Genomic DNA, 25816 nt, shown 5'->3' with positions numbered 1-25816 from the left:
AACAGCACATTGGAAACTGATATGAATCATCATCAAGGAGAAACAATCGCAAAAAAACCTAATTTAATTGTCATTACTTATCACCAGGTGACAATTAATGATGTTGCATCTGCATGAGACACATCACTGTGACTCCATATGCTGTGATACTGATGATGTCTGCTCCTTGGTGGAAATAATAATGAAAATTTGATACTCATATTCTATTCCTGTGAAGCGGTCTACGACTTCTGGGAAAAACTTAGTACTCATGGCTTTAATTTCATAAATACTTAATGCCACTTTGTACTGAAAGATATGATTTTTTACTATTGCAAAGCAAATAAGTCCATTGAAATATGACCCACTTTTATCATCCTTGCTGATAATTTATTTCATAGCTAACCAAACATAATAATAAAATAAAGAAATGACCAAAGTTTGCAGTTTTTGGATAAAATTTGATCATAAAATTGTTAAAAAATGGTCAACAATGTGACAAATATAACTGTGTTAAAATTATATAATGACATAGTCACTGTTAGAAACTGAAACATCTGGTTTTTCTTTCCCTATCTTGTATTTTATTGATATTCTTGCAGTTTGTTTTCCATATTTGTTGAACTTTCATGTACTTCCAACTGTTGACCTTTCTAACCATCTAATGCAACTATTTTTCTCAACAAAATGTAATAACCATGCATTAATAGTCTCTTTTCACTGAATACAGTGTCACCCCAAGACCAAGGCCTATCATTGACATAGTGGTAGCCTCCCCTTGTTTGTGTTCTGACCATATAGTTTGAGAAATGAAGGTGTAAAACAGGGAGAATGGCAAAACATTTCCCAAAAAAATCCAAGGGGATATAGGCAAATCAGGAATAACATACTGGGAATTGATATGAATCATCATAAAGATAATAAAACTGAACAAACAAATGCAATACTTATTGTGCTATACTATATGTACAAGTGCCATTGTAGGCCTACTAGTAATTGAAACAGCAGTGATGAACATTTCAAGTGATGTCTTGAAATAAATAGGTTTGATCACTGTTTTTTCTCTGTATACAGGAATATGACTGGATACTGGATAATAATAATGCTTTTAATGTGGTGAAATTGAGTTGTGAAGAGAGTGGCTTGGCAAGAAATATCAACTCATTGGTAACTTCTCATTTCGTACAACTAAATCATTATAAAATTGAAGAATCGAGTCAGCAGCCTCTCATACTGAAATAAAACAGGATATTGTGTGTTTGTTTTTCTTTATTTTCCCTTTTTGAAGTTGAAGCAGTGATGAGTTCAAGGGACCCGTAACAATCTGCCACATTCACCTCACTACAGTATAACTTCAACTCTACCAGCCACTGGAGGGAGACATGCACCTCCACAAGCCTCTCAAGATGGCATCATGAAGTCACCAGCCATTTTAAGCATTTAGCTAAAGCAGTGTTCAAAACAGAAAACACAGGAGTGTCACCTGCCAGCGTGTCTGGAGGAAATGACAGGCAGCCAACATGTACCAGCACTTGGCTGGTGACTGTTCAACCCAGTCTGTTGTACTTTGTTTTTTCTATTGTGCTTCTAGAGCAGGTAGTGCAGGTTTTATCAATATTGGCCGACTTCCCCAGACTGCCTAATGGCCCTGTTCCCTATCTCTCACTAGCACATATTAATACACATTAGAATACAAAGTCTAATTGCAGTAATTCATTGATTTGACACTGCTTTGATTTTGTAAGTCACAGGTAATCGTGCTTATCAGAATGATTTAATGGAGCTACTTAGAAATCCATATCTGAAAGCTTTAGGCTCTTGAACTGTCGGCCTGATGACTTTTAAAAGGGTGTAGCGGGAAACCTAATGTATTATTGTTCCCTGCTTTATTTGATTAACTTACTTGTGTCTTAGACTTTAACTATCTCTCTATCTCTCTATCTCTCTATCTATCTATCTATCTATCTATCTATCTATCTATCTATCTATCTATCTGTTTAGATCTGTGTGTACATGCATGTATGTACATTTGCATCTTTTTTTTTTAGTCTTTTTCCAGTGTTTTCCATGTATTTGTCTTGTGGTAAATACTTGTTTGTCTAGTGGTGACAGTCAGTCCCATTTTCACTGTGGGCTGCAGGAAGATTAGCAGCCGCTGTGGCGTAGCTAATGGGTATCCTAAGTATAAACTATTAAGTGAAGCTCTTTAAGACCGTGTAGAAGCAAAAAAAAAAACCCCCCAAAAACACTTGATTGCAATTCACAACAAAGTAGCAAGCCTAATATCTGCCGAGCATTACCTGTAAAGTGACAGGGGCGTACGCTCTGCACGAGGTGATTTTAGGGGACCTTTTCACTGTTCTTAAGGCAAATCCCCCTAATCTGCGTCTCTCATGGGAGGCGATAATGTGCCGTGATGAGATGAGTCGCGATCAAGCTGCATCTCGTAATGACATCTACCATCATGACAACTTGGGATTTCAGCATAACAGTGAAGTCGGTGTCCCATGGGCAGGGGGGCTGAGCAGCAGGGTTTCCATCTCTCTCTCCCTCCCTCTCTCTCTCTCTCTCTCTTTCTCTTTGCAAAGAGAGCCCCATTACGCCTCTCCTCCATTTCCTCTCTCAGGGGCAGGAACCAAATGGACACATTAATAACACTCTCCATGTCTGAGGGAGCTAATGGTGCCCTGAGTGCTGATTAAGGCAGGGAAGAAATGGGTGTGGAGGAGGAGTAGTGTTAGTTTCATTCTCTTCACTGTGCTGTGCTACAATGAACAAGCCGAAGTATAACTCCGGCACTTGACGTTATTTGAGGCAAAACTGCTAATTGGCAAAATGCTTTGCCACTCGGAATGAGGTGTTATGTCTGACGATGGTTGGAGCTTTTCACTTGCTTCACTGCTTTGGCAGGGAACATGTTTCCTGAGTCTCTGTGTGTGCCTCAGTAATTTTCTTTGTGTGGAAGTTGATGAGAGGGATGTATTCTTTCTGTCGGCCTCTTTCTTGACTGGGTGGATCTCACTAAAATTTCCCCGAGCCAAAACCTACAGCGCCTGTTTGGCTAGTTTTTCGAAAAGCAGTCTCACAAAGAACACAACAACACTCACTTTTAAGCATGTCCTGTGTGTTTAGTCACTTTTTTCAAGCTTGTCTGTCTTACATCAGGTTGCGGTATGAAGCACAGCACATTTGTTGAAATATAAATATCAATTGACACTGTACACAGGTGATGACAATGAGATAAATTAAGCACACATTCATATTGCAGTTTTAAAATCGTCCCAATAAAAGTGCATGAAAACAGAAATGTACTTTCCACTCCGACACAGTCCAGAGGAATCACTGCTATCCACAGATGACATCACACATATATCAAAGGGTGGAATAAAGTCTCAGTTCATCTCCTGAGTTCTCATGGGTTTAGCCAAGTGTTTTCCTGGTCATGCCTGGCTGTGGACTTGTCACATATCCTTCACTGAGGCACAAACCTCATGGAGTTAGAAGAGCCTTGGCCTCAAAACCTGACGAGAAGCTCCTGCTCCGCTCTGACCTGCCAATTCCCTCCTGATGCAGCTAGGCCGGCGTTTACTAGGCCAAGCTTCACTCACAGCCACACTGCGTCTCATTTCATCAGGATGAGCTCCTCGTACGGCACGGTGAGGCTCCCCATGTACCAGAATATCCAGAAGAACAGGCTGAGGAAGATAAGCAGAGGTCCGGAAAGCACGAAGAAGTCCCAGAAACTGAACGGTGCAAAGATCCCCAGGAAGAAGAGGATGAGGCCCACGACGTCAAAAATCAAAGCCAGCACCAGGAACATAATGGAGTATTTTCCCTGCGCCATGGTCGGGCCGATCGAAGGAAGGGTCAGCGTTGTCTGGAGGTGCGACGAGAGTGAGAGGAAACCTCTCCAGAAAGTGGCTTTTCTACCCTCTGGATCATTCTCTTGCACTCGCAGCACTCCTTACATTTCTCTCATAGCAGAAGACGCAGTGGCAGGACTGGTATCCAACCACAACTCCTCTTGACAACTCATTCAACAAAAGCATTCGCAGTCCAACCTCATTCCTTTGCAAAACTGACTTGTTTAACACCTTTCATGTAGTTAGCGTCATGTGATAGATCAACCTTTTGTCTGTACTCTGCGTGACAGATGGATGCACATATATTTCCTAATCAGCTGCCACTTGAACCTCAGTTTACACAACGATAAGCCTCCTGTAATTAATTAGGGTTCCCTGATCTTTTTGTTAAGCTAATAAAACCAAAGTGATTCAGGGCCGCACCAGCGTGTCGCATCTTATATCAGATTATTCAAGGCTCCCTCCTGACTTTATTATCACTGAGCTCAGAGATGCAGCCCAGAAAACATATTCACCCTTTATATTTAGCCTGGAAGCTGGCCTGGTGAGTGTGTACATTGCGTTCATGCGTTCCCTGATAATTTGCTAAGTCATGCTTCATGCCTCACGATAATAATGACACCTATTGTTAAGTGACTGGCATAAAGAGGAAATACAGGCAATGGAAACTTACAACTAACTACCTTGTTTGACCAGTCATGCTGTCACTGTTTGTCACTGTTATGGGGCTTTGACTTACCAATGTGCTACCTGTCATTATATCAGGAGGAGTAGCAGTGATGAATTATGTTCATGTACTGTAACAACACCCTGAGTTTGATTAAAGAGGCTTTATGTTATCAGTCACGTTCAGCTGAGTAGAAGGGCCACTGCTAACCCCTTTTCTAACTTTCTATTTGCCAGAATCTATAGTTATTGTTATTAACCTGTTCCCATCAGAGCTGTGTTATTTGCATAAGGCGTGCCATTGTTGTAACTCTGTGAAAACCTATCCTAGGAGGCTATGTTTTCCATCAAAAGTGCTGAGTTAAAGTGTGAAATGTGTGTAACTTCCATATGTACATGTTGCAGAACCAACCCCCCAGGTCACATGACGCTCTGTTGAGGCCTTCAGGCTTGTTTGACCCACACCACAAAGCCAAACCAGTCCGACCACTGTTGTTGTTGCTTTGGCAGCAAATCAAACAGCAAACAAGAAGACTTCACGTTACTTTGCCCGGAGGCGGACACGACCTGGCCTCTGCGCTACTGGGACGCATTGCTATAAAAGAAAATTTGTAATCTACATTTGATCTGTGGAATATGTGACAAAGCATTTCATTCAGCGTTGTAAAAAAAAAAAATGAAGATGAGGAGTATCCACACAGGGACATTTCACCTCACGCCCTTAACGGCCTTTCTACAGAGTCATGGTGTTATGGTGATGACGATAACCAAGATCTTCAGGGATTTTGGACGAGGCCTTCGGAGGGTCTTGACAGTCGTGGCATCGCAGGCCTAGGAATAGTCTTCGGAAAAAACAAGAAACTATGTTATTTTTGCTTCCATTTAGGGCTGGGTGAGAAATGAAGCCGCAGGCAAACACATATTCTTTGCAAATCCCCACACAGTATTTCAAGACCCATAGGCCTATTTCCTTAGGGCTATTTCAGCACAGGCAGCTTATCAACATCAGAGAAGTCTTTCTATATTACCCGTGAAGGTGGCATCTGTCGGCAGGTCAGGCCTCTTGTTTTTCTTCTCGTCAGGCAGGGAGTCCAGGCTGGCATCATAACCCTGGTTCAGGTAGGCGGTGGATTTCCCCCATGTCACCCTGCTGGCTTTGTGCGCGGGCAGACCCACCTGGCTGTAGTCCTCATCATCCTCAACACATTTTGCACGAGGACCCTCACTCTTCAGCTTCTGGCTCAACCTTTCTGATAACTTCCTGGCCAGCTGCACGAAGCTGCTTGTCTTTTTCAGGGAGCCGTCAATGTCATCGTCCGAGACCTGGATGTTTCCTATGTACCACATGAGCCAGCAAGCCAGGCTGCCGAAAATGATCAGCGCGCCGCTGTAGATCAAGAAATCGCCGTAAAACCTGCCGTCGATACGCAGGTTGGCGAATATGCCGACGAAAATGACGATCAGACCGACGACGTCAAGAATGATAGCTATGAAAAATAAAAGCACGCAGCCGCCTATGCACTTTATCGCGTCCATGCCGGGAGCATTACAGAGCGACCTGAGCTTGTATAACGGGAGGATGCTTCATCCTTTTTACCTGAGCTGCCGGAGCGCACCTGTGGAGAGACGCCCCGCCTTAAGCAGAGAGTAAACAAGGCATTTCCCTACGCTTATCCTGTGTGCGTACACTTTAAACACACGCTCAGAGCCCTCGCTAGTTTGCATTTTGTGTTGCTAATCAACGATAACACTGCTGACTTTACAAATATGTAGTTCAAAATAGGCTTGCGACAGGCTGACCAACATGTCACATCTGGTCTCATTGCCCAGATGCAAATGATGCAGGCCTGACGAAGGACTTTTTAATTTGACAGTCAAATGACTATTCCCTTATTATACAGGCCTCTGCATTCCATGACATGTGAACTTTACCGTCAATATGTTGCATATAGCACAAAATATCTGTGCAGAAAACAATGTTGTAACCCAGAGTTCACTCTATTCTAACCCTTACCTGTGAGGGTATAATGTAAGTTTGTTTGAACAGCATATTTAAATCCTATGAAAATGTTATGTGCTTTGTATTCGAGGCTCAAACTTTCCGTCTTGCATAGGTCAGACTAGTCAAATTCTTGCCCTGGACATCTGAGGACATCCCATGCATTCTGGGTAAAAACACCTACAGCTGCCCTTCCTTGCCAGCGACTGAGTCACAGGATACAGTGTTCAATGCATTGGATGCAACTACACATAGTAAACTGGGCACTGACAATTATAAGCTCTTACAGCCTTTAATTATTCATTAATCCACATATACTGTACCACAAAGCATTAGGAAATCCCCCCCGACCCCTTTTCCTTCATAAATATTCATCAGGACAGTTTGCTTTCTAGTATTCTTCTCGCCAAATTGTAAATATGCGTGAATAATTGCCTTTTATATAGCACATTGTTGTCCTTGGGCGCTCACATTCTTTTGACAATGCTTAATGACCATGGTTATTTAGTTCTAATGTAAATCTTGTCATGCACATAGTGTTGCCAGTCTTGTTGAATCAAACAAATAACATATCACCACGCAGAGTCTTTAAACAGTCGTCTTGCTGAAAAGGTTAACCCCTCTATCCAGTGTGCTTTCGGGAAAAGTTCCTCATTCGGAACAGCGTGCTTCGTCAGACTTCCCCTCCCAGAGTGATGTGACAAAATGGCAACGCCCTGGTCGTCACAGATTGAACATCGGAGGCCTGTAGTAACTGAGGGGCCTCTTCACGGTGGGCTGCTTCCTGTTCTCCTTAGTGATGGGGATCAGGACCACGCCCACCACGAACACCATCAGGCCAATGGACAGCAGGGCCGGACCCAGGATGTTGGTGACCTTCTTGCAGTGGCCGGCGAAGTACAGGCCGCTGATGATGAAGCCGCAGGCCAGGAAGCTGCCCCCGGTGGACATGAGATGGATGGGGAACCAGTAGATCTCACAGTTGCTGCGCGGAGTCTCGGTGGTCCAGAGGGACTCGCTCCGCGACAGGCTGAACACGGTGCTCTCTGTTCGGCTCGGGGGGGTCAGCTGGTCCCTGGACTGGGAGAGCGTGCACTCCCCCAGGGGGATGTTCTCCGGGCTGCCTGGCATGGCCTCCTCCGCTGTCTCAGCCTGGGTCACTCCTCTGTCGGAGAGAGGTGGAATACGAATTATGCTGTGAGGGAGTAGCAGCCTCTCTGAAGTCTCAGTCTCTGTGTGGAAACTGACGTAGGCGAGTTATGACTGATGGCTAATGAAGTTATATCTTGATTTGAACATTAGCATATTACATAGTGAGTGATATTGTCTTTATATCACAATAAACCATGATAACTATGATCAGGAAGCAACTCAATTATAGTGATGCCAATAAGACAAAACAACTTGCAAAATGAGTGTTAAAATGTTCCATGTCCATATTTTCTCAACACTATGGACTAATAAGTTGTCTCTATTATATTGCTATGGCTGCGTATGTTTTCCTAAATCACCCTAGCTCTAACAAAAATGCTAATATTTCCACTGATTTGCTTTAGGCAAAGCCTGATATAGCTCAAACCAGGACCAAAATGGAAAGTAGATGACCACCTACCTTTAAAATCTGGAGCACGTTGCTTTGGATGTATTTCTGAGGAATGAGCGATAAGTTTAAATCTCTTCACCATCAGAAAACATCCAGAAACCTGAAGGAAAAGCTGACAGAAACTCCCGCAGGCTGTCCGGCCAGTGAAACCAGTACAATGCAGTGCTGCAGATACCCACCCTCCTCTGCTTTCTCCACCTCCTCAAGAGTGTCCTTTGACCATCATCCCTAACCATCATCTGCCATCGCCAGCACTCAGTCCTGATGGTGCATCCAGGGCGAGGAGCTTGCCTTCCGGTCCCCAGAGGATATCCATAGAAGCTCCACTGCAGTGAGCTCAGACCTCAAACCACTCAAGCGGACGTCCCTCTTGGTCTGTACAGCGCTTTCAAAAAACTTCTGCGGACGGCTCGGACGTTGCCTTTTGTTGGAAACGGCTGAGAGTTTCCATGACTGGGAAAATAACTGTCTCAAATGGCTGAAATACTTTCCACACAAAGAAGAGCTGGGCAGGGCAGCGGCTAGGAAATGGCTCTCTGTTGTAGCTAGATTGATGTAGCAAGCAATCACCCGTACAGACTTTCCAATACAGCCTGATATGTTGGTATAGTATCGACCACAAAGTACCCTAGAGCAATTATCCGCAAGTTGTAGTTTTGTTCTGTGAACATGAGATCAATGAAATCTGTGTAGCATCATCAAGCCTCAGAAAGTGGAGGAAAGCATATAGAATTTTGTTTTCCTGGACAAACTGAGAATTTTGTCCACCTTGCGACCCCGCCCTCCTGCATTTTCCTGCCTCAGACTCAAGAGAGGAAGCACACTGTGATGTTGTTGCAATATGATACTCATGTTTCCATTAAACTGCCTGGATATTACATTTGTGACTTTGTTGCTTCGTGTGCTCTTTTGGAAAGGCACAAGTGTCAGTTTGTGGCCATTGATCCGAACATGATCCCTCACTTTAATAGAATTACGCTCTACAGAGGGCTCCTAAGCAGGGGAAATGGCTCTTTAGGATTACTACTTAGCCAACTCTTGTCCCAAAAACAGCCCTCGCCCCGATCTTATTAGATTATCGCTGTTATCTGTCTGAAATGCACCATGGTAACACGGCAACACCCTGTGTCACACACATTTGATCCAACCTGTCAATACATGCAATGAATCAAATAATCCAGCAGAGGGCAGTACTGGCATGTGACTTCTTGTTTTGGGCAAATGATTCAACTTGAGTGTATCATTAACTTTTAGTGAGGTATTTCATACAGAGATAATTATACATTGTTTTATTCTGTATTTTGGTAATTACCCTTAATAAACTGCAGGCTCCTGTTCACTCTGAGGTGCATTTCAGATCAAAGTATTTTATCTCGCAGCCACATGTGAGAAATTAATTATCCATTGCATGTAATGTGCCAGCTTGTGATTATGATGTGCTTAATTCTCCTTAATGGTCCATTTAAGTTGGTTGCATCCATTTTGCTTGATCATAGTCATTTGGGGTAATTTTTCCACTGCTGAATAAACGTAATGAAAAATAAGGTGCAGCTGCAGACTTGCATGTGACAGGAGGTTTGATCAAGCTTGGTCATAAGATACTTGGAGGGGAAGTTAAGTAAGTCAGGGAAAAAGTAAACTCCAGTGTAGTGATCTGTGCAGGAAGTCCTTGAATAACAAAGAAGTGTGAAAGTTTCTATACTATACTGCATTAATTAGGATACGACTGATATATGGGGTTTTGAAGGCCAATACCAATATTTTTGCATGGAAGCTGCCGATGGCCAACATCTTTAAATTTGACCATTTTCTTGCCAAAAAATTGCAAGTATTCAGTGTTTCCCCCAGAATTTTGTTTCTTGTCAGGCCTCTGAAACAGCATTTAGACCATGCTGGGACACTAAAACTCTCCATTGAAACCCAGGATAATGAAATTCTTTAATGCAGGGTGACTCACCACATCAGTTCAACAGCGGGGGTTAAATGAAGAATTAATTCAGTAAAAAACATTATTAAACAGTTAAACAAATAGCATGTGCAAGTTTCATTTCCGATTTTCCAGGCTGTTTCTCTGTAGCTGTGGTCAGGGAGGAACCTGCATCGTGTCAGAGGTAGACGACATTGATTGGCTGATACCCAGTATTAAAGAAAAGGTCAAAATCGACCCAATATATCGGCAAACTGATACATCGGTCTAATCCTATTTGATAATACAAACACAGTGAGTTGCCAGGGATTAGAGCTAATAAGCCTCGTCTTGAGTCAGCATGCTGAGTTTGTTGGTTTGGAAGGGGTTAGAAAACAGTATTAAGACCGGATTCAAATGAACTGTGGACTTTGAGGTGCGGTGCACACACCCTGCGGTTAAAGCCACCAGAACTAAGATGCTCTAACAACTCCAACCCTCACTGTTTTTCTAGGTTGAGGATTAAAGAGAAATACTTTTGGCCAAATGAAGCCTCACACAGGGCCTCGTTAACTCCTGAGCAAATATCAATAACACCTCTGCAGTCATTCATCTGCTCACAAATCACATTTGAGGTAATATATTGCTGATTTATTTTCACAGCGGAGCCGTATTCGGTATAAGTGACCTTGGGATACTAATTAATCTCCTTTGCATATTTACAGCTTTTTGTTGAGCAGGCCCATGGGGCGAGCGCTGCATGCAAACAACTGTAGCGTATAGGTTCTTTAATCCACCCAAATACAGAGAGAGATTTTGGATATTCACCTTTCACTCTCAGCCCTTAAAGGAAAAAAATCCACCCTCGGATGCTCTCACACTGTTAAATATCAGCAATTTGTGATGTTCAATGCATTCCAGAAGTTAGTTTGTGATGAAGTTTTGTAGTTTACTTTTTTGGTGTACCAACTTTCTCTCAACCTGTCTTGTCTACTTCTGCTTCAGGTAGTGATTTCCTATGTTTCCCAGAATGCCTTTTGACAACTCCCAGAGAACTGGTGTGAGCTTGTTGTTTTCAATCAGACTTGGGTGTATTGACATATAAATACAGCTAGATAGCCAACTAGTTTGTGAACATTCGGGTGAGTCTATTTTCGCGGCCACGACCCCTTGCTCAAAACCCAAAACACAACATGTCCTGTGGCTGCATTGCATTCTGGTCTATTGGAGAAATTGGTCTCTCTGCCTCTTCTACGATGGATTTCTCCCTGTATGATTGTTGAACATCGGTGCAAAATGGTGAGTCTAGAAAGAAGCTCTCGCTCTTTGATTCTGAGGGACTGACACCAAAACCTGACGTTTACCGTTTTTAGAAACATTTTCTGCTATTAAACTCCATTGTCGGAGCACTGGAAATTCCTTACGTGGCCAATTATCTGTGGGAAAAACAACAAAATACACCATCAAACAAGAAAGTGGGCCCAGAAATGCAAGGTGCATCGCCAATAGCTTTTTTTTTGTTTTGTTTTACAGTGTTAAAGTGCCCTAGGGTGGATTTTTCCTTTAATTTAACTACCTCTTAGGGAGGAAAATAAAGCTCCCACATATTTCCTTGCTTCAATGATCACCGTGTTCTCTCTGTTACATGTGGCCAACTAGTTTATGGTCCCCAGTGGAATAAAAATAGAGTGCATAATGCTTGCACCAGTCAAAGGAAAGGTATCCGTGGTCCCCCGATGCTGCTGGCCTCTGGACCTCGGGCCTCGGTGACGTCAATTTGCCGGCGCAGTTCCACCCCTGCTGTGGCATGTCAGAGATGGAGAAAGACAGGCAGCGCTAATAAATGTTGTGGGAAAGGAAAAGGTGTGGATTGTATAAACAGATCAATAGCTCAGCCAGGTCTCATTTCTGACAGATTTGTTTTCCCAGTCTGATAATTGGGCGAGAACAAAGTGCGCCACACTCCTCCTGTTGATCTGATGGTTCTCGGTCTGGCTTCTCTGGGCTCACTGCCGGGGTTTTTTTTTTTTTTTTCTCCAGGGTGGGAATATTGGAGGGTGCTGATAGGTTCTCACTGAACTGAGACTGGACACACAGGTTGGTTTGGCTCGCTGAGGAAAGGAAAAGAAAGGAAAGGAAAGGAAAGGAAAGGAAAGGAAAGGAAAGGAAAGGAAATGTTGCTGAGATCTTTGCTGAGAAGTTGCCCCAGCCCTTATAGAACTGAAGGGAAAGCATTTTCTTTTTTTTCCCCCACACAATTTTTGGGAATCTTCTGTGGTACAGTATGTTCACAATAGATAGATTTGGTTGTTAGCTGTTTGGCTAGAGGTAGATTGTGATTGATTGAGCCTTCAGATTTTTCAGAAGGCTTCACTTTATCAAAGGATATGTCATACCTATGTACACGTCTTTTATCTGAGTAATTATTGCATTTAAAGCTGCACTAGGCAAAATTTTTATGTAAAAATCTTATTGGCCTAAATCGCAAATTGGGGCTGCAGCAGAGAGGAGTGTCCCATTTCCCCAAATTGAGATGCTGTACAATCACCCTATTTGCCCACATTAAATTCTGGTGTTGGGCATGATCGCTGGCGGGAAACGTCCACCGAAATGACCAACTTGAAACGTAAGAGCAAAATCCACCGCCACCACCTCCTACCAGCTACTAAGAAGAAGAAATTTAGGTCTCAGGAGTGTTTGAGGACAGTATACTGACGTTACGTTTCAGGATTCCTGGGTAATGAAGTTCTTCAAAATCTCAAATATTCAAACCGTTATCTCTCGCTGCCACTTGGGGCCGCCAAAGCGCACAGTTGCTAGTGCAGCTTAAACACAACTCTAGAGAAAGCGCATCAACATTTTCCACCCAAATCTAAACCATCAGACTGGGTTTTTTTAACACCATGAATGGATGGGGGGAGATATGAATCACAATGCAAGCAGGAAAGGGAAGATGCAAAGAACAGCTTTGTATTCAGAGCGAGGAACAGGTGTGAACGGCAGGAATTTTAAATAGCCTCTTAAATCAAGACTGCTGCTCAGGTAGCTGTGGGGAACGTGACCTGTGGGTGCCGCCTCACTTCCAGGACTGCCGCTGCTGTTCTGCGTGAACACAGTGCTTTAGGTGAGAAATCAATCAGAAACGAAGAAGACACTGATGGCAGAGCCTGTGTTTTCGTACGTTATTGTAAGTCCCAGTGGGTGAATCACACTGGACGGAATACACTCAAAGGGCGATCTTCACACTTGAAATGAATAACTTGACGATTTTGTAATGCGTTATCTAATAATGAGTCTGTGATGATTCATGTATTTGCCTAATTTTGGCACTGAATAGATGGCCAGCACTGTTTTGACAAATACACAGGCAGAGGCAGGACAACCGAGACAAAAAAACAAACAAAAAAAAAAAACGATGAGGAAGTGGAATCGGAATCAGGGACACATTTTTGGTGAAAGAAATTGTGTGTATTTATATTTTTGTTTATCTGTCTTGATGTTGGATGATTTCTACATGTTTGGATATCTCCACTGTCAACAGACTGCAGCATGATAAAACTCACATTGTATCATTATTATAAGTAATGGATACATTTCTATTCAGACTTACAACCTACATTAAAGAGCATCTGAGGTGTATTGACCCATACTTCTATAGTGGCACCATATGTAAAAGTCCCCTTATACACACTTATAGTCACACCCCATTATATATACATGTAGACACAAGCTGCATAAAAGCCTGTATAGCATTGGTGTACTTACCATGTGTAACCCATTGATACGAGCTATATGAGAGTCTCTATACACTACCAGTCAAAAGTTTGGACACACCCCATTTTTCTTTATTTTTACAATTTTCCACATTTTAGAATAATAGAAAAGACATCGAAACTATGAAATAACACAAATGGGATTATGCAGTGTCCAAAAAAGTGTTAAACAAATCAAAACTATCTTATATTTTGGATTCTATAAAGTAGCCACACTTTGGAAAGGCAGAGGCTTTGAAAAATAAATTCATACATAGGCATCAACTTCACTATTTATATTTGTTTAAGAAACACATTTCAAGCATTTAAGCATAAGCCTTTAGATCAAAATGGCTTGAAGAGAATGGAAAAACATAGTACATTCAATCAGGTGTGTCCAAATGTTTGACTGGTAGTGTATAGTGGGCGTTCATGTAAAATTATGTTCTTGTTCTGTCACTTAACATAAAACAGCCTTGTCGGAGTGTGTAATCACACCCCGGTGGCCTGTGTGTGTGTGTGTGTGTGTGTGTGTGTGTGTGTGTGTGTCTCTGCAGAAGAAATTAGAGGGAATGGCAGCAGACAGCTTAACCTCTTGCTGCGAATATCAAATCTTCAAGATGCCATCTGAGATCAAGTCAGGCTTTAAAGGTGTGAAAGCCCCTTTTTCTGTCGACCAATACTGGCCCTGACTTTATGTAAAAAGAAAAAGAATGTGTCGATACTATTTAGGATTTTCTGGAGGATTACAACCATCCTTCATCCCACAGATTCAGGTATTTTACAGGAGGTCCAGTACTGTACAAAGCGAGAAAGAGAAAGGGAGAGAGAGAAAGAAACAAACTCCTGTCCATAAACAAAAACTCAGGTGATTGAGTGTCGCTTCAGAAAAAAAAAAACTTTTACAGCGTGCCATCTTCGGTTCTGTATGATCCTCTTAAAAGCAATAAAGCTCTAATGATGTCAGCCCCGAAACGGGGGGTGAGAGGCTTTCGTCGAGGTTACAAACCAAGTAAAGCAATATACAGCAAGTTATGACGGTGCTTCACAAGAGAGACTCTGACATCTAATTTCAGATATCAAGAGAGAGACTAACGGTATCATAGGGGTCCGGGGCATCCTGAACCATGGGAAATAAGAGCAATCTACCAGGGGTCAAAGGAATAAAAGCGGCGCAGCCACACCGCCACCCTCGCCCGTAAATATGACTGAGCTTTGACAAGCGCCACTTTATTATGCCGAGGTGTCCGGGGGTGACCGGGAGGTTCGCGGGAGCTCAAAGGTCGCAGGTCACGGCTTGTCTCGAAAATTGTAAAGCCGTACGGAGGAGACACGGCGCCCCTTTGATGGAGGAACCCCCCCCACCCCCCCGGCAGATGTAATATCACAGCTGTAGCTAGAGATCCTTCTGAAATGCTAATCCCCCCTCTGAGTGGCGGGGCCGCTCGATGGTATTGATCCGGCATGCCCATCAGCAATAAGGAGAAGGTCCCGTTCAGGTCCCGGTCATATGGATAAGTATTTTACCATCCCTTTCTCTTTTTTCACTCACAGACCTCGATATTTTGCGTGTATACTGAGTCCGTGCAGAGCGTCCTCGGCGGGTCTCAAGCTCAACGACAGTTTGATGGCCGAGGCCGTACAGATGTTGAGGCCTAATCAAGATAAATGAGGGCTATTTTGTTGCATGCTGAAAATTCAATATGGTGGCCATGCTGCGTTACCTGGGGAAACTCCCTGTGGAGCGCTGTGGCCTTACAGACTTTAGATTACTTAGAGGAAACAGTTCGGGGCTCTCACAGCAAATTGCAAAAGAACAAGGTGGCTTCTACTGTAAATCGATTCCGCAATTTCTGCTTAAGTGCCACATCCCGCAATATTTGCTTTTACTATTACGTTGCAGAACAGGATTTTGGACATGATTTAACTATGATAATACTCCACTTTTAAAGTAGTAAGCCTGTTCCCAGTTAGTGAAAACTTTTCCATTTGCTGTTCTAAACACCTGGTGTCTGGTAGCTCTTTCCTGGGAAAAAACAGCACTCCGCAGCACAGGAAGTGATGCGTTTTACGTGTCCGGTTTGTTTGTAATAAACAGAAGAAGAAGAACTGGGTTGTTAGCACGAGCAGCGATAGCCACCAAAGGCTGAACGGACAAAGAAAAGAGAAACTCAAACTGCATCAACAGAAAATCCAAGGAAAAAGACGTCACAGTCCCGCCCACTCCGTTTGATTGACAGGTGATCTTTGGGAAGTGCGGTGCAGAAACACCACAGCAATGAGCGCTTAGCACCAAAGATGGAGACCAAAAAAAGAAACCAAAAGCAAAAACAGGATTTCACGGATTACCACTTTCAAGAATCTGTCCAAACAAACACTTTTTCTAGTCTGTATGGATCACTTAGCCTCTTCCACGTTTCCCTGAATTTTCCAGGTGAATGATAATGTGTTGTTTATCAGCGAGGCTTCTGCCTGCCAGCCCGAGGCAAAGGTTCATCTCGCGTGTCAGGCAGTGTATTATCCTCGATTTCAAAGCGTGAGGTAAAATTGCCATTTGTTGTTACGGCCGTGAATTGTGACCGCGGGGACCGGCTCTCACAAACAATCAAGATGATGGGCTGTTCCGGCCGCTTTCTCTGCCCGCCGCCGTTATGAAGTGATTTCATTAATTTTTCCCACACTGTCAAGACGCCGCAGTGTTAGATGAAGTTAAGCCACCTATTCAATCCGGTCAATTTATATGTCAGAGTCTGAGAAAAGTATGAATTTGCTGTTATGCGCTTTTGCTGAATTGCTTGTTATTTTTTTGCATCGCTTGTCTGTTTGTTTCTTTGCTGCAGCGATCGCTTCAGCGTAACCTTCGGACAAGGCGAAGAGCAACTATTGGTCCGGAGCCGATGAGTCGCTTTGTGTTATTTATGGCATGTGATCATAATCGCAAGCACTGTTTTCACTGTATTTTTGCAAACCGTTTTTTTCGGCAATGATTGTGAACATTTCATTTTGAAAACAGAAGTAGCCTACAGAGGAACTAGACTTTCTCCATTACAGTACTTACACACTCTAACAATCTCAAACTGTTTAAAGGAATGAAGACACTTTATTTGAAGTGCATTGTGATGTATTGCAAGCAGATTAGTAGCTCATTACAAGCACAGATAAGCTTTTCTTACAATATAATCATCAAACAAACATCAGAAAATCACATGCAGCTTAATATCATTTCATTAACTATACAGTTGCCCCATAAAGTATTCAACTCCCCCAATTTTTTTTGCATATTGGGTTTATTATCTCAGGCTGTGAGGGTCTTAAAACTCCAGTGGGTGGGGAGTTTATGTTCCAAAACAGAGTACAGGCTAAAAAGTGAGTTTTGAAAGCCAGAAATCTCAGCACCTGGCCAAGTAATCACTGAGTATTGATCAACCGCCCTATCAAACCCCACACAGATATATTATGGTCATTTTGAGCTATGGGCCAGTAACAACCTTACTTACTGCCCCTTTAACTTTATTTAATATGATTTGACTATGAATTGTTTGCCCCTCTTCGGTTGATTTAGCATTAAGGATGACTATGTTGCATGATGTTTGAATGGCAATTACCACAGAACAAAACCACGCATTTGATCCATTTCTCAGACAGCGAGAGCATGAGGTGCCGTCTTCAGCACCATCTAAATACCAAGTTAAAAGAAAAACTTTAATACATTACTGTCAAGTTGTTGGTGACAGTTTTGTCAATGAGCTGCTCCGTCAGACATTTGGCTAATGTGATTTATTGGTAAAATTCCACTTTGACAGTGGAAGTGTCACTTCCTCTGTGTAGCTTGAGGTTTAAAGACTCTGAGCGCAGCGGCCTGGTCCCGCTCAGCATTGTTCCGAACAACCAAAGGAACGCTTACTCCCTCGAATTACGTCGATAGGATTGATTTCCTCTCTTCATTTTCATCTTTCTTTCGAGACAACAATTGATTTTTTTTTTTCTTGCCTCATTGCAAAAGAGGAACAGGAATTTAATTACAGCAGCTCCTCAGCTGTCCAAAGATTCAAAACAAAACATTTTTCTCAGAAAATGTTGGACTCGATATCTTTATTGCGCAAACACTCCAAGATACAACCGTCTCAAAGTGTATGATATCCGATATCCTGCGTGTGAGGGATTTGTTTTATGAGAAGCAGTTCATGTTTGTGTTTGTAATTGGCTCGAACACTGTCAGTATCAACACATTTGTGGAAGCTTTCATTTTCTTACACTCATAGTTCATTATAAAGCGGTGTCTGCTGAGAAACTAACATGATGAATTATTCATGTGTGTGCTCTTTTTCTCCTGCATCTGTTTTTGCTTGCTACAAACTGTCTTGCTGCATTTTAATTATTGCACAGCCTCTCAAAACTTTGGGGGGAATGCAGAGGGATTTGACCTTAACCGGGCAATCTTTTTGCCATTTGAGATCAAAACATTTATGAGTTGCTTTATTGTTTTTCTTCAACAGAATAATAGTTGTAGTTGCGAGACAGCTGAAAGGCCAGTGTAAGGTATATTCGCAAAAGACACTGTTGCTCTTCTCACTGTTTCTCTCTGTATCTGTGGCATACAGCAGTTTAGGTTCACAGCTCTTTTGTCTGGCTCAACAAAATTTCGCTCACACATCTACTGAGAGGCACAAATTTAAGTATTTCTTGATGTTATTCCTGGGGTTTAGCGCAGCCAAATTAATATTTGTGAACAACTGTCTCCCAAAGCCAGAGAAACCAGAGAACAAAGACTCAAACCTGCGATACGATCAGGTATAAAGCCCGGAGCTGCTCCACAGAGAGTGAATTAGGAGAGATAGTAAACTAGAGTGGGAGAGCTTCCAGGGTTATTTTCCGGAGATATGAGTGTACATCGTCTGGCTTACACCTGACGACACTACTAAAGAATGAAGCTTATTTGAGAAGAAAAACCTCAAACAAAAAAAAATCACAAAGTCAGTCCTCTATTCATTTTCCATGGAGCAGCTCTAGACTTTATACAGCTGAGGACTGGACAGTTTTGTGTCGTAGATCTTTGTTTTCTGGCTTTGGGAGGGAGTTATTCATGTCCAGAACTATTGTTTGGATTGTCCTAGACCAGTGATTCTCAACCTTTTTCATATCAAGGACCCTAATTTAGTCCACATTAGAGCCACAGACCCCCTATTTGATGAGATTTTGTCTCTCAGACCCAAATCTGAGATTTGTTTTTTTGTTAGATATGATTTTGTCCAGAATCCCATGACTATCTGTATTGTAGGTAGAGAGATAACAGAGAAACTATGATCAAAACAGTCATTCTTCTTGTAAATTAAATAATGCTGAAGTTTATCGATTCATCAGTTTGCTGGGGACCCTCTGGAACCCTTTCAGGGACTCCTGGTGGTCCCCGCACCCCACGTTGAGAACCACTGTCCTAGACCATGGGAATAACATTTTTGTCATGTATATATGAACCTCCCAACTGCTCCAGTGAACAACAGTAGAAGACGACTGTACTGGGCAGCTCCCAGGTTTGAATGTGTGTAATTGTATGAATGTGAGGCAGGATGTTGCTAGAAAAATGCTCAGTTGACTTTCTTCATCCTGCTCCTCCTCCTCCTCATCACTCTGTTCTCTTTAGCCAAAAGCATTGTGCAGCACTATGCAATGTTGCAGAGCGTGTACACACAGCAGTAATTTGCCACATGACGATAAGTTAAGACATACTTTTTTCTAGGCTTTAGATAGCATGTGCAGTCCTGGGTGAAATTAGCACTTTCTCATTTGGCAAATCACAAAGGAGGAAGCCGTGATAATTAGGTTAGCACCGCAAAACAGTTTGTTCTCTAATTTCTTTTAGATCTTACACATGCAAATATGATTGTTTTTCCTTGGGAATAATTCAGTATCTCCCACATTTTCCATGCACAACTGTGTTACAGTGCCGCTGCAAATGTTAAGCAGACCGGAGCTACACTGTATGTGTGCAGCATATTTCTCTGTATTGTCAATACAAATTCCTGTGAGGTTCTCTCTGCTCCTCCCTTACCAGCTTACAAATGACAGTTTACCAGATCAAGCTGCATGCTCCACAGATTGAACAAATCACACAAGGTGCTGCTTTTTACAGATGGCATTTAGGCTTTTTTTTTTTTTTTTTTAATCTGTGCTCCGTGGGTTTCACTCCGGCAGAAATCAAGGTCGTGGAGCGTCTTGGAAATCTAGGACGGCTCGCCTCGTGAGACGTGCTGTTCATCTACCTCCTATTATGAAGGTGGCACAGCGACCTGCTCTACACGAGCGTGCACCTCCAGTACGGATGTCAGCTCTCAGACGGGGAGGTTTTCCGTATGCATCAGACACCTGAGTAATCATTTCGGACCAGTACAGCGTCTGGACCCCCGAAAAACCCGAAATGCATTCCTCGTTTGCGTACACACACGTACGTCTCCGCGCTAACTTGACCAAGCGAGCTCAGCGAAGGAGCTCGGGCCTCGTGTTGCGCCCTCCGCCGCAGTGCCGTTGATTAATGGATTGCCGGTGTGAACTCTTGAACTGCCAATCTGCTGGAGGCCTTTCTGAGCTGTTTACTTCCGAGAAATTTATGGACCATGAGTATTTTTCCTATTGTGTGCTTACTTTGTGCCCCTGCAGTGAATTCCTCTGAGAGACTTCAGCCTAGTTGCCCAGATTAAATATCTCTGCCTTTAAAGTGGTGGTGGTGAGCAGGCATGCGACTTTTAGTAGAACAGACAAGTGAATTTCCCTCTCTGCACATATCTGAAATGGAAAAAAATGTGAAAACTATCAGGCAGTATGGATGGCTTTAAACCCCTCATTAATATTTTGTCACATCCGGAACAATAGGAAGCGACATTATGTAACCTGAAACAGCCGAGTCTCAGACACACACAGGAATACACTCATATACACAAGAGGGCACACACACAAACTTCTTTGCAAACAAGCAGAGGTCTCTGTTGGTGGCTGCTTCTGTCAGATAGTTCTCAGCAGGATGCAGTCAGATCGGCAGCATCTTGCTGACAGAGAGAGAGAGGGGCTGTGAACATCCGAGTTTCATCATGTTCAAACAGCGGGGAGCCTCACACCTCACCTCACAGGAAACAGGAGGTTCCACATCACATGTTCCTGTGTTGCCACCAGAAAGCAGGGCAGAGGTTTTAACTCGGGGTTAGACCAATATATGATATTCACCTAGTGTAAACAACGACGCGTTCAGGCACTTCTGGGCTCTTTTGGGACGCTAAGTTGAAACTGGCGTAAGTTTACACTGGAGGAAAATGAGGAAAAAATGTTGTGTTTGCGAGGGGAAATGGAGCGGGATGCTTTCGGTTTCCATCAGGAAAGTCAAAGCAGGCAAAAAAACAAAAACAAAGAGAGGACTGGGTGAAAAGATTTAAAGGGTAAAAGGAAGAGCCAGAGCAATGCTGCTGGCCTGATAAAATTGCCACTTAATCTAACCTAGATGGATGGCTACATTTTAGTCAGCTAAATAAATTAGGTTAGGGGCATTCAGTTAAAGGTCCCATATTCTACACCTCTTGAGGTCCATTCAAAGCTGTTTGTGTGGTATCATGTACCAAAAACACTCTCAATCCATTTTTACACGTTCATATTCCAGCATCTCTCTGAGCCTTACCAAGAACAGGCTGTTTCTGTTGCTGTGCCTTTAAGGCTCATTAATATTAACGACCCCTCTATTCTGATTGGCTAACCGTTTCAAGTGTGAAACATGAGAGACAACAGCGCCGGCAGAACAGGCAGCTACAAGTAGGGAAAACTCTCCGATAACGCACAATGACAACCGCTCAACCGCTTTGACAAAAACACTTTGTTAGTCTATTATTTCTTACAAAAATGATAATGAGCTGAAGTCCAAATGGCTCGTTTAGAGGCTCGGTTTTCTAATATGGATTGTGTGGATTTAGTTGGCGACCGTGCGTTTTGATACTTTAGATAGCACATCCAACTCCTTTATAATCAAAGGGGCAAGGGGAATCCTGTTTTACACAATATGGGACCTTTAACATGGCAGCTAATGTGAGTTGTAGCTAACATAGCCATCACCAATGGAATGGCTAAAGCAGACATAGCTAACATAGCTCAATTCCTCTTACATACAATCTGTGAGGAAACATAAGTAAATTATTTATTTACTGTCTTCCGTAAATGATGTGCTGGTTGCAAGTCTTTCCCAATTCCAATCGGAGCAGCAGCAGCACTTTATTGCTCTGATCCTCCTCTCACTTTCACCCAGGCCTCTTTGGTTTTTTGCAAGGTCCGACTTTCCTGATGGATACCGAAAGAATCCCGATGAGATCTGTTAACACCCCCAAACACAACATTTTGTAGTAATTTTGCTCCACTGTAGACATATGGCACTTTCAAGTTAGCGGTCAAAAAGAACCTAAAAGTGCCTGATGCATATTGTTTACACTATGTGAATAGTTGTAGACTTCATATCACGTATATGGAGCCGAAATTGGCTTTTTAATAAAAATCAGACGTTGGCCAGTCAGTGTGGTCCACCTCTCATATGATGGATATGATGCAATTTGATTGATCACGTTTATCGTAGAATTGATCAATACTACACTGGTTGTCTGTGGGAAGCCATTAACCCGAATTGATTGGAACCTGACATTTAAATCTGATTCTACACAAGCTTATGAGTGAATATGTTGGGTTTCAGTGGAGTGTTTTAGTGTCTCATGGTCTAAATGCTGTTTCAGAGGCTTTTCCAAGAATACAGTTTTGGGAGAAACTACTAAATACTTTTACTTGTTTTGTTGTCACATTATAATATATAGAATATGGTCACAAAATATCAGGTATTGGTGGCTGCGGTCCAAAAATATCAGTATCTGCCTTCAAAAACCCATATTGGCTGAACCTTAGTTTTAACAATCCTCTGTTCAGTTGTGTCAGAATAATGTGTAACTTAAGTTGTATTGCTGCAGTCCTTCAGAGGAAACGTTAAAGAGCAAATTCAACAGGTTGACAAGAATGCTTTGTGAAGGTTTAACTTGAAAATGCAAGATCCTTCAACACGGAGCCCATTTTTTGACAGCAAATAAGCCGTGAGCGGTTTGATAAACCCCCGGTGCTTTCATTTTGTCACAAGGTGAGAAGGGCGTTCTCTCAGATTATTACATATATTTATATATATTTTCTGCTGGCATTTGATCAAATGGACATATCTGCCAATCACAGGCTCTGGGGAGGGCCTGATCTCCAGTGTGCTGTGCATTGATCCGCTCCGTGGCCTGACCCCTCTGAAGTGTGGAATTGTGCTCGGCTTCAAGACTTGAAGTGCAGGCAAGGAAATTCAAAGTGCCTTTGACCAGAAGATAAAAAAAAAAAAAAAACTCAAGGTGAAAAGAGGAAGGAAGGAGGTAGAGAACCAGAGAGAGAGAGAGGCTGAGAGAAGAAACAGTGAGAAATGATAGAGTGTGTGTGTGTGAGGGAGTGAGAACTTAGCAAGCCAATGCCATTGTTATCTTGGTAGCAGATGGAGAGTGAATTGTATGTATGTTTGGTGATTAATGAAGGTGCTTGTCAATAAGACAATGCAGGTGGGATATTAATTCATCAGTTTGGCAGGAAGCGCTGACTATAATTGAAGAATGTTCTCTCAGGGAGTGGAGAAGTGGATAGAGATGGGACACTCACAGGCTTTTTTTTTTATGTACTGCGGCAGGGAATGAGGATGAGTTCAATTCAATGTCACAGTGTAAAATGGTGCAAGCAAACTCCATTCATCAGGCATGTTTAAAATGCTGGCAACAGTTGTATCAAATTACCTGCGTGTCTCCAGTTTACTAAAAACATGCACTGCAAAACAAAATCTTTTAGTGTAGAATTGAGTCTTCATTCTTAAAACATGAAAAAACATGCCAGTGGGTTGAGTTTATTTCACTTGTTTCCAGTGCAAATCAACTTGTTTCAAGCATTTTATTCATTTTCTTGATTTTAGTGTAGTGATCTGCCTTTCTCTCCCTTGATTCAAGATGTTGTCACTCGTTTCTAGGAAATTCCTGAAATACGTGAAACTAAACTGGAAACATCAAACCCATTTGCAGAATTTTTCACTTGCCTTTCAATACTGAATATTAAACTAAATGACTACAATATGGACATTTTCTGCGGTGTATCTGATGCTTGAGCTTCCCATGTAGCTTATAGTATCCGTCCTGATCTGTTTGAAAACTCTGTCGCTGGTGTTGTAAATACAGTGCTTCCCTTGAACACAGTGTGGCACTCCTCAGATGATGTGAAGAAGGATTTCATAATCGCTCCCATAATTGTTGTAATTACGGTAATGATGGAAAGTATCATCATCATTTCCTGGGCAGATTCCCCGTCCCTGGCACTTTGCATGGCGCAGTGGGCCTGTAACCTCGCTCTGTGGGTAAAACCAGGCGAGACGATGAGGCGATGAGGCCTGAGCGCACTGAGATGGCGGTGAATCGCCGATCGTCTGCGGTCCAGCGGCGTTTCTCTGAACCTCATTAAGAAATTATTCTAATTGCACCCACATTATGGATCATTACCTGCAGGTAGACGCTTCACTTCATGATCATTCACCTCTTAATTCGTAAAGGTTCTGGCTTGTAAAAACAGGAGAGGGATTGGGGATGATATATGATGGTATTGTTAGTAACCTGCCACAGCAACAAGCCGTCTTAAAGTGATACTCCATGACATTTTCATAGAAATAAATGTCAGTTTTGCTACTCTCTGCCGCTGATTGATATAACACAATTGTGATTCAACCTGTAGCCAGTTCATAAAAGTTTTTACATTTGTTTTTTTTACGTTTCCAGCAGCAGCAACAGCAGTTTGTTTGGAATAAATAGAAGAAGAACTGGTTAGTTAGCATGGGCAGCTATAGCCACCATGGCTGAACAGACAAAAAAACTCCACAGCAATATGACCACTTAGCACAAAAAAGGTAGCAGAAATCCAAAAAATAAACAAGGGTCTTGCAATTTACCTCTTTAAAGTGCAATTCCATTAAATTTGACTTTTGGGGCTTTTTTGCAAAAAGTAGACATTTTTCTAAAGTGCCCCATTTCTTCTGTTGCTTCGAGGTATGTGTTCTGAATATCAAATGTTTTCCATCAAAGTGCATTGGCTGAGATATTCAGGAGACTTTTATGTATAGTCCTTTTCCTGTACCTATGTTAACGGGGCATTAAGTGATCTGTGAGCTGTTATCAGTAGGGATTGCAACAACATTGATAGAACCCCCTCTCCTTCCATCCTCTTGTTCTACGGTGGCCTGTAATTGACATAAACAATAAAGTCACATTTTCACAATAGAGAGGAGTAAGCTAGCTAATAACAGCAGAGATCCAATAGAATTGTCTAATGAAGAGGTAATGTATCACCCCCAATGTACTGGAATAATAATACAGGGGGAGTTTTTGTTCCAAAACAAAGTACAGGCTGGAAAGTGAGTTTTGAAAGCCAGAAATCTCCCGGTGAAGTAATGGTAAAGTCATAGGTATTGATCATCAACTCCCCTGCATATATTTTATGGTCATTTTGTGCTACGAGGCAGTAAAAATCGTACTTATTTTCCCCTTTAAGAATCTAGACATTGGAAAAAAATATATAGATGTTTAATGTTGGTACTGGAACATCGCTGTCAATATTTTCTTTCAAGCATCTCAGCATCTCAGAATTTCATTTTTCTCGATTTTATAAACTCAAAACTCATAAAACGGGAAAAAAATCGCAGCATTGTGAAACATTCTACGTTTGCAGAATAAGAATGTCACAGTCAGTTTCGATGGGTTTCCTCTGCAAGCTGTAGGTACATGTGCCCCCACCCCCACCCCAACCCTTTACCCCCTTTCTTATCCTTCTTCCCCTTCCTGTGTCCAACAACTATCCATTCCAGAGAGGAAACACTCGGGGCCATCTCAGACTCGGCTACGCTATTGACTGCTCTCATTTAAGCGGTGGTGAAGCAGTGTGCTGGAGGGATCGATATGAGCCGCCTGCGGGAGCTGTGTGTGG

General features: G+C 42.5%; 2 protein-coding genes across 2 annotated transcripts; both read right to left on the bottom strand.

Annotated features, from left to right (window-relative positions):
- Nucleotides 1–1218: 1218 nt before the first annotated feature.
- On the bottom strand, nucleotides 1219–6079 carry LOC139651612 (transmembrane protein 238). Its single transcript, XM_071528605.1, has 2 exons — nucleotides 5537–6079; nucleotides 1219–5350 (listed from the first exon to the last, which is right to left on the bottom strand). The coding sequence occupies exons 1-2, from the start codon at nucleotides 6042–6044 to the stop codon at nucleotides 5340–5342; spliced, it is 519 nt and encodes a 172-aa protein (XP_071384706.1). The 5' UTR covers nucleotides 6045–6079; the 3' UTR covers nucleotides 1219–5339.
- A 1151-nt stretch (nucleotides 6080–7230) lies between these two features.
- Nucleotides 7231–8197, bottom strand: LOC139651606 (phosphoinositide-interacting protein-like). The gene is made up of 2 exons (XM_071528594.1): nucleotides 8120–8197; nucleotides 7231–7672 (listed from the first exon to the last, which is right to left on the bottom strand). Exon 2 carries the CDS (start codon nucleotides 7636–7638, stop codon nucleotides 7231–7233), a length of 408 nt encoding a protein of 135 aa, XP_071384695.1. The 5' UTR covers nucleotides 7639–7672; nucleotides 8120–8197.
- Nucleotides 8198–25816: the final 17619 nt, after the last annotated feature.

This window comes from Centroberyx affinis, unplaced genomic scaffold (genome assembly GCF_046629955.1).
Source record: "Centroberyx affinis isolate AG114_WGS23_722 - 3 ecotype Tasmania unplaced genomic scaffold, CSIRO-AGI_Caff_v1 ptg001691l_1, whole genome shotgun sequence".
Classification (NCBI taxonomy): Eukaryota; Metazoa; Chordata; class Actinopteri; order Beryciformes; family Berycidae; genus Centroberyx; species Centroberyx affinis.
Note: the sequence above shows the minus strand (reverse complement) of the source record. Positions and strands in the feature narration are given on the sequence as shown.

Coding starts and splice junctions, on each gene's coding strand:
- LOC139651612 (XM_071528605.1), bottom strand. CDS start 6,044: ATGGACGCGATAAAGTGCATAGGCGGCTGCGTGCTTTTATTTTTCATA.
- LOC139651606 (XM_071528594.1), bottom strand. CDS start 7,638: ATGCCAGGCAGCCCGGAGAACATCCCCCTGGGGGAGTGCACGCTCTCC.